The sequence below is a fragment of the Ambystoma mexicanum genome, chromosome 13, assembly GCF_040938575.1.
Source record: "Ambystoma mexicanum isolate Mex_15411 chromosome 13, UKY_AmexF1_1, whole genome shotgun sequence".
NCBI lineage: Eukaryota > Metazoa > Chordata > Amphibia > Caudata > Ambystomatidae > Ambystoma > Ambystoma mexicanum.
Genome location: NC_090938.1, coordinates 42062460 through 42077910, shown reverse-complemented (window position 1 = coordinate 42077910; position 15451 = coordinate 42062460). Strand labels below are relative to the sequence as shown.

Genomic DNA, 15451 nt, shown 5'->3' with positions numbered 1-15451 from the left:
ATAGAAACTGTAACAAAGCATCTCTCAATTGCCAACCAAGTTGGTTCATGTTCTGTCTCCATTGTCACATATAGGGCCCTTTTTCTTATGGATAAATCGCCTGTAGTAATTCTCCAAGGTTGGATATCCAAAGCCCCCCCCTCTTTAGTATCTCGTAATAAAATAAACTTTGGAATCTTCAGAGCTTTTTTCTCTCCCCAAAGAAAGTCTTTAAAAACCTGATCAATTGCCTCAATTTCTTTAAGAAGCTAAGCGTATTGATTGCATTATGTATAAGACCTCTGATAAAAGTGACATTTTAATCGTATTAATCTTTGCCCATATCCCTAAATCCAACCTTGACCATTTCCTATTATCTATTAATTTAGTCTCATTAAAGCTCACCATCTTTCTAATGTCTTTGAGAAAGATACCCAAATATTTTACATGCATCTCAGACCATCTACAGTTCCATTCAACAAAATCTCCCCTTCTTACAGCTGTCGAAAGTGGGACCACCTCTTATCCCAATTGATCTTATAACCTGAGAACTTACCCACACTTTTTCAAAAAGTTCTTTAAGAACAACACTGCCCCTTTATGTATCCGAGAGTACCACCACCATATCAGCGTAAGAAAGTACTTTAACTTCTTTTAGCCCAAAAGTCAGACCACTTATCCTCTGCTCATTCCGTATCAGGGTTACTAATGGTTCCAAGGTAATGTTGACTAGAAATGGCGATAAAGGACAACCCTGCCTTGAACCTCTGGCAAGGCTAAAGGCATCTGACAATACATTAACCCAGACATGTGCCTTAGCGGAACTCTGTAGACAATCATTCCCACAAATCTACTTCCAAAACGCATCCTCTACATCGTAAATTTCAGGACGGCCCAGTTCACTCTGTAAAGTGTTTTCTCAGCACACATAAAACTAGAACAGCATTGACAAGTTCATTACTATAAAGACAAGGACATCTGTGTAATTCCTGCACTTTCTATTCTCTTCCTTCCCTTGATGATGATATAATCATGGTCTCAGTCATTGATTGACACAATTCTTTTCCTTGTAAGAAGGAATTAAACAACTTGCATAACAGGGGCTAAAAAGTTACCAAATTTCCTATAGAATTCCACTGACAGACCGTATAAACCCGGGGATTTCCCCAACTGGAGTTGCCAGATTGCCACCAAAACCTCATCAATTTCGATATCTGCTTCTAAAGCCCAATTATCATCCAATGATGGTTTCTTAATGTCAATATGTTCAAACAGCTTCTCCAGATCCTGTCGTGAAAGTGATTCTTCCTCTGTATATACTTTTTCATAATTTCTAAAACCTGCACAAATCAGTACTCTTCCACATGAAGTGATTTTCGTCCGCAATTCCTTGAGCAAAGGATCTCCCACTCATACCCTTCAAACTATTCGCCAACAGTCACCCACTTTTGTCACCAGTTTCCCAATATCTTTGTTTCGTGAAAAATAGACCCCGTTCTGCCATCAAATTTGTTGGACTTGCCAAAGTTTCCTGAAAATGATCCATCTCAAACCTATCCTTAGCTCTTCCTAACGAGCATATTTTTGTTGCAGATTAGACAATTTTGCTTCCAACATGTTCAACTCGCTCATGGATTTCTTAAGGCGTGAGGTCCAATTAATCATATCTCCTCTAATTGTTGCTTTAAAACTATCCCATACAATCCTTTGATCCGCAGAGCCCTCATTTATTGCAAAGAGCTGGGCCGTATTAGATGGTAATCCTTTTAATATCTCCTTCTCCTCCAATATCCCCCTCTTTAATCTGTTTCCAAAAGGATGGAGCGGCTATACCTATCTGCAAACAAAGCTCAACTAGCGCATGATCCGGGATTTCCCTCTCTAATAACTTTGAGTATTGTCCATTAAAGTCTTAGTGATCAAGATATAGTCTAATCTAGAGAGCATCGTGTACTGGAGAAAATAACGTAAATTCCTTTTCTGAAGGATGTAGCTCCCTCCATATATCAATCAAATCAAACTTTTGGAGAGAAAAATCAAATTCCTTACAAGTGTTCACATTAGTATACCTACACAAACTAATTCTATCTAATTTGTGATCACGAATACAATTAAACTCTCCCCCAAGACACCATGCATTTCCCTTTTTTGAAATAACATTAAAAAAAACTTACCATCCGAACACTGGCCATAAATGCATCCTAAAGTAATTTCTTTGTATATTACATCCGCAAAAATCGTACGTCCCTCGCCATCCATCACTACCTTAGCAACCTTCTATTGTAAACCATTTCTAAACAAAATGCTTAGCCCTCTGGAGTTGTTTGAATAACAATTAGATCTTTATTATATCTGGCGTTAGTCAGCCCTTGCCTCGTCTAATCTACCAAATGTGTTTCTTGCAAAAGGACTGTCAGCTCTAGCCCTCCATAATCTTGCCATCACTTTTTCTTTTGCTTGGACAATTCAAGCCCTTCACGTTCCAAGTCATTCATTCCCATTTCAACCCATCTTCAATTTTCCATTAACACATTTGACAAGATGGTATGGTAGTCAGAAACACCACCACACATCACATATAAATATTATAATTATTTCGACTATATAGGTCATAAGTATACGAGTAAAAGCTTAAAAATCTCCGTCAGCAAAATAGATCTAAGCAAGCCATCAACGTAGATACCCAACATGAAGACAGACAAACTAAACTCCCACGAGACAAAACATAGAAACATAAATCAAAAAAGATAACCAGATTGAATCCTGGAGAGATCCCCTAGGTGACCATAGAATATCAATCACCTCTGTACAACCCATATTCCAACCCAATCCTTTCTAGATTGTGCCTGCCATGTTTCAACACAATTACATTTGTTACTGTTCTCGCCAATGCTAAAAAAATTAAAATAACGACTAATTTTTAAAATATTTATCATTGTATTCAAAATCAAATTGGTTCCCAACCAAAATTAGTAATATATCAATGAGGAAAAAGTCCAATGGTGTTGCTCTGGAATGTAATGTAACGGGTATATTAACAAGTACACTACTATTTAGCACTCATTCAGTTGACATAACCCATTCATTCCCAAGTATCAACTGAACCGCCAAGTATTTGCAACTACAAAATAGTCTACATTCACATTGCTATATCTATTTCTATATTGTTTACCCCTGTCACATGTATAGACACTTTCCCAAACTAGGACCTCCAAGTGAGGAGACACCCAACCATATGACCCCTATATTCTTGTTCCAGGCAGTCCTCATCTAAAAAACTAACATTCAGCCATATAATTAGATGAGTGGTCAGTCAGCTACTCAAAGCACTAAAGGTTCCGTTCTCCCTCTCCTCTGTGAGGTTCCCCAATAATGTTCAGCTGGAATTAACATCCCCCAATAGAACTCAATGCCTGTAGAATGCTACACCCCTGTAACAGCAATATACTTCAGTATACACCCCACCCCCTGTAACGCAGTCAAGAGATCTACATTGAAGAATATAAGCCAAACACCTATGTTGCAGTACCCTTCTATATGTCCTGCAGAATGGCAAGTGCACCATATAAATAACACAAAGTTAAATTGTATAATGACCAACAGTAAGGTACAGAGTTAACAATAATAGTAAACACATAGGAAACTCATGTGTGCACATCCTGAATTTTCAATCTGTTAATGACCCTCCATAATAAACAGTGGGAACCACACAAGTTGTACCAGAGCGTCCCCCCAGGTCATGGTGTACCATCTAAGCTAATTCCGTGAATATGTGATCCCAAACTTATTGTTTCTGTCTACCGCCAGCGACTGTGGAAAGTTTGGAAATCTCTCTGAGCCGTGCGTGGAGTCCAACCCAGTGACTTGATTCTGGAAGTGATTATGCTCCCTTAAACTCCCTGCATATTGGTGACTGTAGGGTACCACTGTTATTTATTTGTTTTGACCATTTGAACCGAGTTTATATCACCTATTTAGCCGTGGAACAAGTACTGAGACCTGTGAGTGCCGACTACTGCGGGGTGGGGGGGTGTTCTAATACTCCCTTTGAGCTGTGCTTGGTGTCCTATAGTAAGTCTGTCCTGGGGTGAAGTACTGGGATCTGTAATTGTTTTCAAATCACGGACACCGTGCAAGTGACTGCGGGGAGCTTGGTTCTCCCTTTGAACTGTGTTCTGTCCAGCATTAAGTGTCCTGTGGAGGCGACTGTGGGGGAGGTCGAGGGAAAGAGCAGAACCTGACCGTGGTACACAGGTGAATTGACACATGGGATGTTTGGGGGAGCTGATATGCCAAATTCAAAAATGTGCCAGAAACTTAGTCGAGCCTAGCAACTCACGGATGAGCTCGAACCTTGACATGTAGTTGTGGGAGGTGGAGTTTAGGGAAGTTGGTAAATTATTTAGTTAACTGTTCCAAACACTGAAGCAAGTTGACGAGACTCTAAATGAATGATGCACAGCGGAGGGGCCTCGTCTCCTATGCTTTTTTTAAATTCTTTTTTTTTTTTTTGGGGCGTGGGGAGGGTTTACTCTAAACAAATGCATGTTATTTTGGTTTACAGTGCTTTAACTGAATTCCTAATAAATGCCAATACAAATGAAGTAAGAAAATAGTCTAAATGTAACGCATGGATTCTCACTGTCTGCTGCAACTTCCCTTGCTGGTGTCCTATTGACTGGGAGCTTTGTGGGCTGGTGACCATTTCTTTTCCCCTCGCTGTGCGTTTGCAGCCCATTCCATAGGGCTTTTGGGTGGTAGGGGGGGTGTTAATACCATCCCTTAAAACCATTTGAAACACTGGCTGGTCGTTTGTGATGGAGGATGACCTGTATCTGTGTTTTTTCTACAGATTTTAAATGCAGCGTACCATGTTGAAGTGACGTTCCATTCTGGGTCTTCCATTTCCACACTTGTGTGGGAGCAGATTAAAAAGGTATGAACTGGCAAGGGGGCTGGCTGTGTGGGTAGTGTTATTTATTTTGTTGTGCTACAAATGAGTCCTTGATGGTGTGACCATCATGGTCTGTAGCACACTAATCAACTAATTTGAGATTTAACATTGCTGAAGCGATAACATGCTTGCTTGGCGACCCCCCCCCCCCCAAATTGGTTAAAATGAACTGGGTTGCTTCAGGTTTCTGAATAAAGTCCTTTTGAGAATCAACATTGCTGCTCCCCAACAGTGGTATCTGTGGTTTTCTTGTTCAGACTGTGGACCCCAGATTATGGCTAGGATATGGAACCTCTTCTTTACCCTGTACATTGCTCACCCTTTTGTGGTAACTCTCGTTGCGTCCTTTCTTGCTAACTACTTGCATGATTTCTTGTGTTTCTTTGCCATTGAATTGTCTCTGAATAGACCTGCAGTTTCATTGCAGTCTTTTCCATAGCTTCACTGTCTCCTACTTGGTAGATCTTTCAGCGTGTCTCATGGGTGAACCCACACAACATCACCCCTGAATGGAAAAGAAAAGTGGCCCAAGATGCGATTGACAGCCTTAGTGCCTCCAAGTTGGCTAAGAACATCTGCAATCAGCTCCGTACGAGACTGAATAGCTCCCATGCAGCGTTTGCAGCATCATTGCAGCAGGTACGTTTTTCTGGGCACTCTGGTGCTGCCTTTCTGGTGAACTGGAGGGGTAGGGTGGGCAGGGGAGCTGTTCATGTATCTTCCATTTTATTCTTTTTGTGTGGTGTGCGTTTGGTTTACTGTTCCATCCTTCAGTGCTTTTAAAGGGGTCCGTGGCTCTTGCCTTGCATAGCCTTTCTTTTTAAAATGTTAAGAAAAACCCTAGTTTGAATGCTTGGCAACCTCCAGTGTCACATGCCAAATGTCACTGGCCCTTAAAGTTTACATCCAGTGCTTGCATCCCTTCTTGGATACTGAACCACACCGAACCTGCAGCCTGCGACCTGGGCAGTTTACATTCCTACAGCCGTGTTCCTTCTGTGTGGGAATCGCAACAGTTGAGTCTTATATATATCCGGGCAAAGGAAGGGGTCCATTAGAGCAGACTGTACATCCTCTGCTGCTGTGCTGTGGATGATTGGCAGGAGGTTTCTGTGCCTTGTCTGCTGCAGGTGGATAGAGGTTCTTTTATAACCGGACAGAAAGGTGCACACTCTGTACTCTGAAGGCCATCACCTTTGCTCATACTTGTGGTACATTCCAAAGAGGGTGGCTGGGGCTGCAAGGGGGCACTAACTGGAGACTGATGAGGTGGCCTGTTTCTATAAAGTTTTTCATTTCTCGTTCAAGCAAGACCACCAAGTTTTTCCATACACTTGCAGTTCTCTCTCCTGAATCCTATTCTAACCTAAGCTCTTTGCCAATCCCTTAAAAGAAAACAAAGTAACCAAGACACATTTTTGGGCCATGACCTGAATATCGGCAGACTGCAGGCTTCTGATTCCCCCCGCCTCCGTCCCCCTACGCCCACATCCTCCCACCCTTGTCTTTTTTATCATGTGAACAGTCCCCAAACGTGCAGTTCTTGTATTGAGTGCCGTCCTGGCTCCAACAGGATCTTTGTCTCTCGAGCCATTCGTCATCCTCACTCTGTGCTATCACTCCTTTTACTCTCAAAGGAGGAATTTTTTCTGCCTTCCTCCACTTGGGGCCAAGTCCTATCGCTCCCTAACTCTGGGGTCTCTTTGTAGTTTCTCATTTTCTTTTGCCACACTCTGTGGCTTCCCATTTCCCCCTCCCATGCCCCCTTTTTTGTTGATGCATGCCTCACCACCTCCTGGAATGCTAGTATACATGTGGGTTATCCCACATTGCTCTCTCACAGGTCATTGCAGTCTGTGGGCTGCTTCAGACCAGTTTAGGACCGACATCCACTACTCAGGCTCGTCCTGGCTCTACCTTTCCTGAGGGGTATCCATGCTCATTCTGCCAGCGACGTCACAGGGCAGTGTGCTTGCCTGTGGGACCTGCTCTTTGCACTTCCGTAATGTGGATTGCCCGACACAATGCCATATCTGGTGTTCTCTCCCAGGCATCTCCCTTCCCAATGTGTGCAGCGGCGCTCTTAAACATCGCAGGCTGCAGATATACTTCTCCAGCATGGGGTCTGGCATGGATTCATATGCTCATGAATATTCCCACTCAACAGTCTGGGAATCCTCAGTAAAAGAAAAGTTTCACTTTAGTTTATAAACTGTCTTTCTCCTATAAATCAATCGCTGAGCTCTGGGTCATACTGCCCCAACCAATGACTGCCCCTTCCCTAAGCCCCTCCTCTGGCATCCATATTCAGATTCTACCGCACATCCAAGTGTTGGGAGTCCTTGTGTTTCGTGGTTTTTCGTGCTTTTTTGCTAGGATAATCCTGTTTTTGTTCCTTAGAGCCTGTGTGCTTTATCGTTTCATTATCCGACTAACTGGGATCTGCTTTTCTGCATCTTTCATCGCACCTCAAGGGAGAAGATTCGTCAAGTGTTTGTTCGTCGAAGTTTCCAGGAGGCCATTGGGTCTACACCACATGTCGCAGGGTGACGGGGGTTCCCCTCTTAAAGCTCTGCAACAGCTGCGGTTTGCGGAATATTTTCTTGGAGGACAAGCATTCGCTGTGCTTTTGTCTTCACCCTACACCACGGAGTAAGACTGCGAGATCTGCCGTGACTTTACCAAGCACACGATGGGTCGGCACAGCAGGCTGATGGCCCAAATCCAAGGCCCTGCCCCTGTGTGGTTCACAGGGGCATGACTCATCCAGATCCAGCCAGAGCGACTTCTAAGTCCTTTGAGGGCACTCCATCCATGGGGGGGGGTCCAAGACCAGGCCAAGCACTGCAAGTCTGCGACGGCTGGCGCACGTGCAGTCTCCAGCCATCGCTCCAGCTCTTCGTAAAAGAGAAAGTCAGCTACCCGGGGAAGCGCTACGGGAGAAATCAGAGAAGGCCAAGTAACAGGAACAGATGGCTGACCTGCCTGTGATACAGACCAAATTGTTAGCATATATTGAGCTCGTGGTGGCCACCCTTTCGAAGGTGAAGAGCTGACCTTGTGCAGGGTATCCCTACAATGGCCAGGGTGGCTCTCCCCCCCCCCCCCCCCCCATTTGAGGCGGGAGGCTTCGGCCAAACCAGTGGAAAAGACCCTGAAAAAAAGGATGCTGTCCCTTTGCCCGAAGCAGACCCCTCAGAATCCAGAATCCAAAGAAGAGGGGGGGGTGGAGTGGAGAGGAGGGGAGGGATCAGGGTGTAAGAACTCTAAGACACAGATATTTCTTCCTCAGACGTACACGACGAGGGTTCCATCCACCCTCCCGGTCTGGGAAGATGTCTGTGGGAACGACGTAGGCACTGGGCCCAGCAACCCTACTCCCCAGGCACCTCCCAGAGATCTTGGCGCAGAATATTCTCCCAACCCTCCACACGCTGGTGTCTCAGACTCAGAAGAGGATGCCAACATCGCTGCCGGCGAACCCCAGGAAACTGGGACAAACAGTGACGACTGACACAGATGACTGCAGCAGCTCTCTGCCGCCAAGGACTTCTCTGCCGCACGAAGTGGGTTCTTTCCACTCGATGGCCTGCGCTTTCGAACTCTTCCAGCTCACACCAGAGGAGACTAAGGAGGAGGGCTTCCTTTATGAATGCCGGGAGGTGAAAAGGAAAACAATTTTGGCAGTAACCCTCCTGGACAACGTCTGGGACGAGGGGCTGGCGCTAGTGAAGAACCAAACCTCAGCTCTGGGGGGAAAAGGGACCGGCTTGAAAAATACTGGGTCCCGGTGTCTGCACCCAAGTGTTTGCAGTCACAGCCATCACCGGACTCGGTGGTCTCGGCTGCTGCACCGAAGATTATGTCCAACCCGTCTTCAGCCTCCGTTCCCACAGACAGAGGGGAAGAAGTTAGATCATCTACTCGGGTGCGACAACGGTCAAGGCAGCCAACACTTTAGCCATCATTGCCAGGTACTACCGGGAGCTTTGGTACAAGATGGCTCAGATCCTGGATTTCCTCCTCGAGGACAAGGGGGTTGAGGCGATGGAGAGTTCCAGGAAGGCAAGGTGGCGTCGGACCACGCCATTACCGTGGCCCTAGACGTGCGGACACTGGATTCCGCCAGATGGGCAACAGGGTTTGCCTGCATCATCGTGGAAGGCCACCAACTTTAGGGAGGAGGTCCACTTGAGGGTCTTGGACATGCTGTTCGATGGAGACTATCTCTTCAGAAAGGCAGTCTATGCATCTCTTCAGGCCATCAAGACTGAGATGGCCTGTGCCCTGGGCATGCTGCAGCAACGCCGTCCGTCCTTTTGTTCCTCAAGAGGGAAGTTGGGCAGATCTTCAAAGGGTTTCGACGGCATATTGTCCTATTCTCACCAGCCCTCCTGGTCCACAACCCAGGAAGCCTACAGGGGTTGCTCCAAGGCCTTTGGAGGCGCGCCGGCCTCCAAGCAGGACTGAACCGGCCAAGATGTCGGGCACCCACTGCTGAACCATGGTGTCAGGCCAGCTGCTAAATTTCGTCAGCCTGTGTGAAAACCTCTCCACTGATAAATGAATGCTGGACGCTCTCGCCTATGAATACACTTTCGTTTACGTTTCAACGAAAGTGTCCGCGGATACCACCTGTTGCCCGGCAGGAAAAACATCCCTTGCTGCTGCTGGAGGTTCGGGCCATGTTAGAAAATAAAAATAAAAAAAGGCGATGGAGCTGGTTCCGAAGCGTCTCTGGGGCTGCAGAGTTTACTCAAGATACTTTGGGTCTGACTCGGGGCTTCAGACCCATTCTCGATCTACAACTCAAGTACATAGTCCCAAATTCAGGATGATCACGTTGCAGCATGTGCTCTGCCAACTGAAGGAAGGAGACTTTCTGTCGTTGGATTTAGAGGACGTGTACTTCAAAGTCCCCATTCACGAAAAACTGTGCTTTGTTTTACAAGGGAAGCACTGGTGGCAGCCCATCTGTGCATACAGGGGATACAAGTGTACCTGTACCTCGACTACTGACTCATCTGGACCAGGGACGTCGCCGTCTATCTCACTCGGAGGACCATCCGGCTGCTGACAGATCTGGGGTTCTCTGTGAACTATGCAAAGTCCTGCTTGATTCCATCGCAGGAAGTGCTATTCCTGGGCGCCAGGGCCAAAAGTGTCATGCTTGGTGGCCCCCTTTGAAGAGGATTGCGGCCATTTGGGGCAAGTTGCCACAGCTGTTGGCACTGAAGATCGCCATGGTGAGGACCATGAAGTTGCTGCTCGGCATGATGTTGTAGTGTATATACCTGATCAGGCACTGCAGGTTGCAGATGTGCCCACTCCAGGAATTCCTGGACTCCCGTTGGATCCAGGTGTGCCGAAGCTTCAAAGACTGCATCGTTCTGTCGAGTAATACGGTAGTGGGGTGTGCTCCAACATCGCTGGGGGCACAGACTTCCAGATCCCTGTACCAGGAGACTGTCTCAACTGACGCTTCCCTAAAGGGCTTGGGAGCCCACACTGGGCATCTCCATGCCAGAGGCCTGTGGCTGCCGGAGAAAGAGCTCCACTTCAACGCCCTGGAGCTTCGAGCAGTGTTTTGGGGGTATAAGTCGCTGACTGCCTCATCAGGGAGCTGCGCTCTTACCACAAGTGGGAGCTTCAGCAGGATTAAGTGGACAGCCTTTTCCTCAGATGGGGCAGACCCCAGATCGATCAATTTGCGACGGCTACAAACTCAAAGTGCCAGAGGTTCGCCAGCGGGTTCTCCCAGCCGGGGAGCATGGGGGACGCATTCTTCCTTTGGGAAGACCTGTTCCTGTACACGTTGCCTCTACTAAGAGTCCTCGGTCAACTCGGATGGTGTCGATGCAGGATGATCCTCTTCTCACCAGCGTGACCGAGGCAGATCTGGTACCTGGACGATCTGCGTAGCATGATGGTGGCACCTCCAGTCAAGCTGCCAGTGGTCGTGGATCTGCTCGCCAGGGAAGGAGGTGCAATCCTGCACCTCGACCCAGGATCGCTGAACCTGAAGGTCTGGCTCCTGCAAAATCAGGGTTTGGTGGATAGAAGCTGCTGGTGGACTGCAGGAAGGTCCATGCCAGGGTGTTGACTCCAAGTGCTACAGGCCTGGTGCCGGTCGCAGGAAATTAACCCTCTGAGCATCACAGACCCCCAAGTCCTTCCGTACTTGTTGTCTGAGTCGGGCTAGCTCACGCCTCCATCGTGCATCTGGTGGCTATCTCCTGCTACACCAGATCTCTGGGACGGTCTTCTCTTTGGTTGCATCATCTAGTGAATGAGCTCATTAAAGGACTGTTCTGTTTGTTCCCGCTGGTGAAGGCGCCTGCCTCGGCGTGGGTACTCGATGTGGTGCTGACTAGGCTCATGGGATGCGGGGGGGCCATTTAAGTCTATGCATCAAGCTCCTCTCAGTTCCTTTCTTGGAAGACAAATTTCCTCGTGGCCATCACCTCTGCCAGGAGAGTGGGTGAGATCAGGCCCTGTCCTGTAAGTTGCCCTACTTGACTTTTCAAGAGACAAGGGTGGTGCTGCGGATGCACTCCATCCTTCATGCCAAAGGTTCTGTCGGAATTTTATCCCAGCGAACCCTTGTGTTGCCTGTGTTTTTTCTGATGCTTTTGTCGCCGGCTGATAGGACTTGGCAGTCGCTGGATGTGGCTTGAGTGCTGAAGTTCTATGTGGCCTGCACGATGAGTTTCCGGAAGACTTCTCAGCTTTTTGTTAACTTGGGTCTTGTGAAACATGGGAAGGCCTTGTCCAAGGCTTCCATCTCCAGGTGGCTCGCCGGCTGCATCACTTTGTCACTGGTTGGCTAACCGACCGCTGCCTGGCCGTCTGAGCCCATTCTACCAGGGCGATCGCTGCTACGACAGCGTTCCTGTCTGGTGTGCCCATGCTGGAAATATGCAGGGCTGCTACATGGCGGTCTACACACACCTTTGCAAAATTCTACTGCGTCGACAGGGATTCCAGACAGGAGTCAAGAATCAGCCAAGCAGGACTACACAACCGGTTTGCTCGAAGGTGAGCCTGGTGAGGAGGTAGAGTAATTGCTTCTGTTGAGCCTTGCCACCTCCCGTGGTTGTGTATACGTGTGAGCCAATCTGAAGATGGCTGCCAGAGGGGCTTAGGGAGAGGGCAGTCATTGGCTGGGGGCAGTATGACCCAGAGCTCAGTGATTCGGTTATAAACTGTCTTTCTCCTATAAATAACGTGAAACTGTTTTTTCCAAGGATTCCCAGCCTGACTGGGAATATTCATGAGCCTGTGAATCCATGCCAGACCCATGCTGGCGAACAGTTACAGGTAAGTAACTTGTTCCTTTTCCCTGATTTGATTTTGTTCTCGTTTTATTGTGCCTCCAGAAGGCTCTGTCCTGTTTTTCAGGAGGTGGTCTGCATAAAGCTGAGGTCAGAACTCCGAAGCCATGCTAGCCTTTAAAGGGGTCAATAGGGTTAACCTATCCCTTTACTCCTATATACCCCACAAAGGTGTGTCTAGTGGGGAAGGGATTATGTCCCTCTCTGGGGTTTTCGGTCCCCAATGGGGAGTCTCCTTCAGGGGGATCCCCCTTACCCTGCCCCTAAGGAGGTGTTGCGTGTAGAGGACTCTCCTCACTAGTCCCAAAGTGGGTTGGCTCTGCCTTGTGGGAGGGGTGGCTCTGCCTTGTGCGAGGGGGGGGTGTGGGGGGAGCTGCAGCAGACCCCATACCCGTCACCTGTGGTGTCCCACAGGGCTCCTGCGTCTCCCCCACACTGTACAACATATTTACCAAGCCCCTTTTCGATGATTTGGATCATCTCGGTATCACCTACACTAATTATGCAGATGATACTCGATCCTCCTTCCGCTTTCTGGAGATTATGGAAAGGATTCGGCCTTGCTAAATAAGCTGTACATCATCCAGGCATGGATGGCCACTCATGGAATATGTCTGAATGATGAGAAAACTGAGCTTATCCTGGGAACTACGCACAGCTTAAAGAAACTCAGCCCGGCCTACAACTCATTCATGATAGATGGGAACAACATCAAAGTTGGACAGGAGGTCAAAACATTGGGATTCTACTTGGATTCTAACCTTTCCTTCAAAAGACAACTGAGTTCCCTGGCATCCTCATCTGCATATGCATGCAAATCCGCTTAGCCAAACCATTTCTGTCAGACACTAGCTGCCTCACACTCGCTAGAGCCCTTATACTATCCCGCCTTGACTACTGTAACGCCCTTTACCTGGGAACCTCCAAGGCTACCACAAGTAAGTGACAAATTCTCCAGAATAACGCCCTGAGAGCAGCCCTAGGCATCCCCAGAAGAGAGCACATCTCACGACTCAACCACAGAACTGCCTCTCCACTAAAGATAAAATTCTCCTAAAAACTGCTTCACTTACCTACAAATCCCTTAACAATGCCGCCCCGATCTACTTGATTAACAGATTCCATAGACCAGCCTTCTCGAGACCCCTCAGAACTGCATACAAAGACTGCCTTTCTGTCCCTAACTTCAAACTTGCCACCATAGGAGGTAAAGCTTCCTGGTAAAAGCAGCCAAACTATGGAACTCATTGCCTCCCAACCTTAGAGTAGGCATGCCTTACCTGAATTTCTGTTCTAAGGTAATTTCATGGCTGAAACTGAAGGACCACCAAGATGGCTAAGTGCCAAGGCTATCCTCTCATGCGATCCGCAGACTAACCTCGTGTGCCCACTTTTTACTTTGTATATACTGTATATATTGCCCGTTTCCCTCTTCTGCTTTGTATATTCTCCCTCTGCCAACATGTACATTTTATATTTTGTAACTAAGCTTCGCATATTCTTGTAAATGCTGCGCCCTGATACCCCTGGGTATAACTGTGCATTATAAATAATAAAACAAACAACTCCTTGGATTCGTCACACAGGATTCACAAGTTTCCAGGATAGAAAAACTAGGCAGGTAGGCCGAGCTTGAAGTGTGCATAGGAAAAAGCAGTAGTGACCTGGGATGAGGAATCTGCTCCTCCAGACCCTCTGAGACCCACCATTAATTAGTGTGTCCGATCACACAGCTCCATTCGAGGTAAGGCGTATCTACATCTGGGCTTGGACTACCATATTGGCAGACCAGGGGTGTCTTTGGTGGTGATGCAGGACTTCTGCATTCTACAACCTGCTTTCTTCCTTCCCATCCCAGTCCAGTGCAGGTTTGATCACTCTCATTGATAAAGAATGGGAAACTTCTCCAGATGTTACCTAGAACTTGTTCCCAACTAGAGAAAGAGGCCAGGGATAAAACTTAAGTCAAACCAAGCAGGCCTGTGCACTATATTCTGTCTTTCAGGTTTCAATCTTCACTTGCCCACAGAGGTCAAACATTAGACCTGCAAAGATTGGATCTACCCTGGACTTAGGGAGACAGGATCAGGATCTGACGGTCTTACTGACAGTCTTACCTGCATGTTAAATTTGGCCAGAGCATAGGTGCTGCCTGCATTTTTCGGTTGGGAATTCCAGTTCTACTCTTGTGCCTAAACTCTGCACTGCCAGTGTTCATCAAGCTGATGAGTGTTAGGTTGGTGCCTTCACCTCTAGGTAGTCCGTGTTCATAGCTGCACGACTGGCTAGTGAGGGCTCCGTTACAGCAGATGGTAGAGCTATTTCCAGCTATTACTGGATCTGCTGCTCAACCTGGTTTGTGCAGCGAATCTGGGGAGTGGGTGGGGAGAGTGAGTTGTCCTTCGGCCTGGATCTTTCTACCATTGAAGAGAATGAGGCATCTTTTCTATTTGCCCACTTGTCTGCAGTTGAAGTATGCTCCTGTCCTGGTCGGACTTGTGGCCTCCTGTTTCTGGGAGCCAATTTGGTGTGTATAAATGGAAGGACCCAGGTCTACCTGTGCAGCATGCGATACATGCCTCTAATCAATATCATTGACCAAGACAGAACAGCTGCTGCCAGTTGATGCAGATGCCATTTCCAGCTCATCTCTCGCATGAGACAAGCCCAACAGACACTTCCCTCTTAGTTTGGAGAACTACGCTGGCACACCTTCAGATCTTCAACTTGTGATCAAGCCAGGATTGCCACAACAACATTTTGACACTAAGGGCAATGTTCATAACCCCTAATGTTCCCCTGCCCAACTACAAGAACAACACTTTGTATTTGAACCAACGGCTAACTGGGAGGTATGAAATCCAACTCTACTGGCAGTAGACATGAGTGGGCATGTTTTTAGGGAATCTTCCTCGAGTTGTTCAATCTCAGTGGCGTAGAAAGAAAAAACTAAGCTTTCCAATAGATTTTTGCTCTCCCACTTATTCCTCATCTTTCTATATCCAGCTTCAGCTGCTTTGGACAAAAAAAATTAATCGGAGGGCACTGTGCGTCGATGTGGTTTACTGTCCCTCGAGGGCCTCCTTCTCAAGCATGACTTCATCTTAGGTATATATGGAACGTGCAGCGCCCGTTGACTTCGGTTCAGTTTTTCGAGTAAGCTATCGCTATGTGAACTACAGCA

The 15451-nt window shown here is 47.2% G+C and overlaps 1 protein-coding gene across 1 annotated transcript in view; it reads left to right on the top strand.

Moving 5' to 3' along the window:
- The window catches only part of DSTYK (dual serine/threonine and tyrosine protein kinase), a 307229-nt gene that overhangs the window by 212155 nt on the left and 79623 nt on the right, over positions 1–15451 (top strand). Inside the window, exons 5-6 of the mRNA XM_069633139.1 lie at positions 4832–4915; positions 5396–5572. Coding sequence (XP_069489240.1) covers positions 4832–4915; positions 5396–5572 — 261 coding nt within the window. The remainder of the gene's footprint in view (positions 1–4831; positions 4916–5395; positions 5573–15451) is intronic.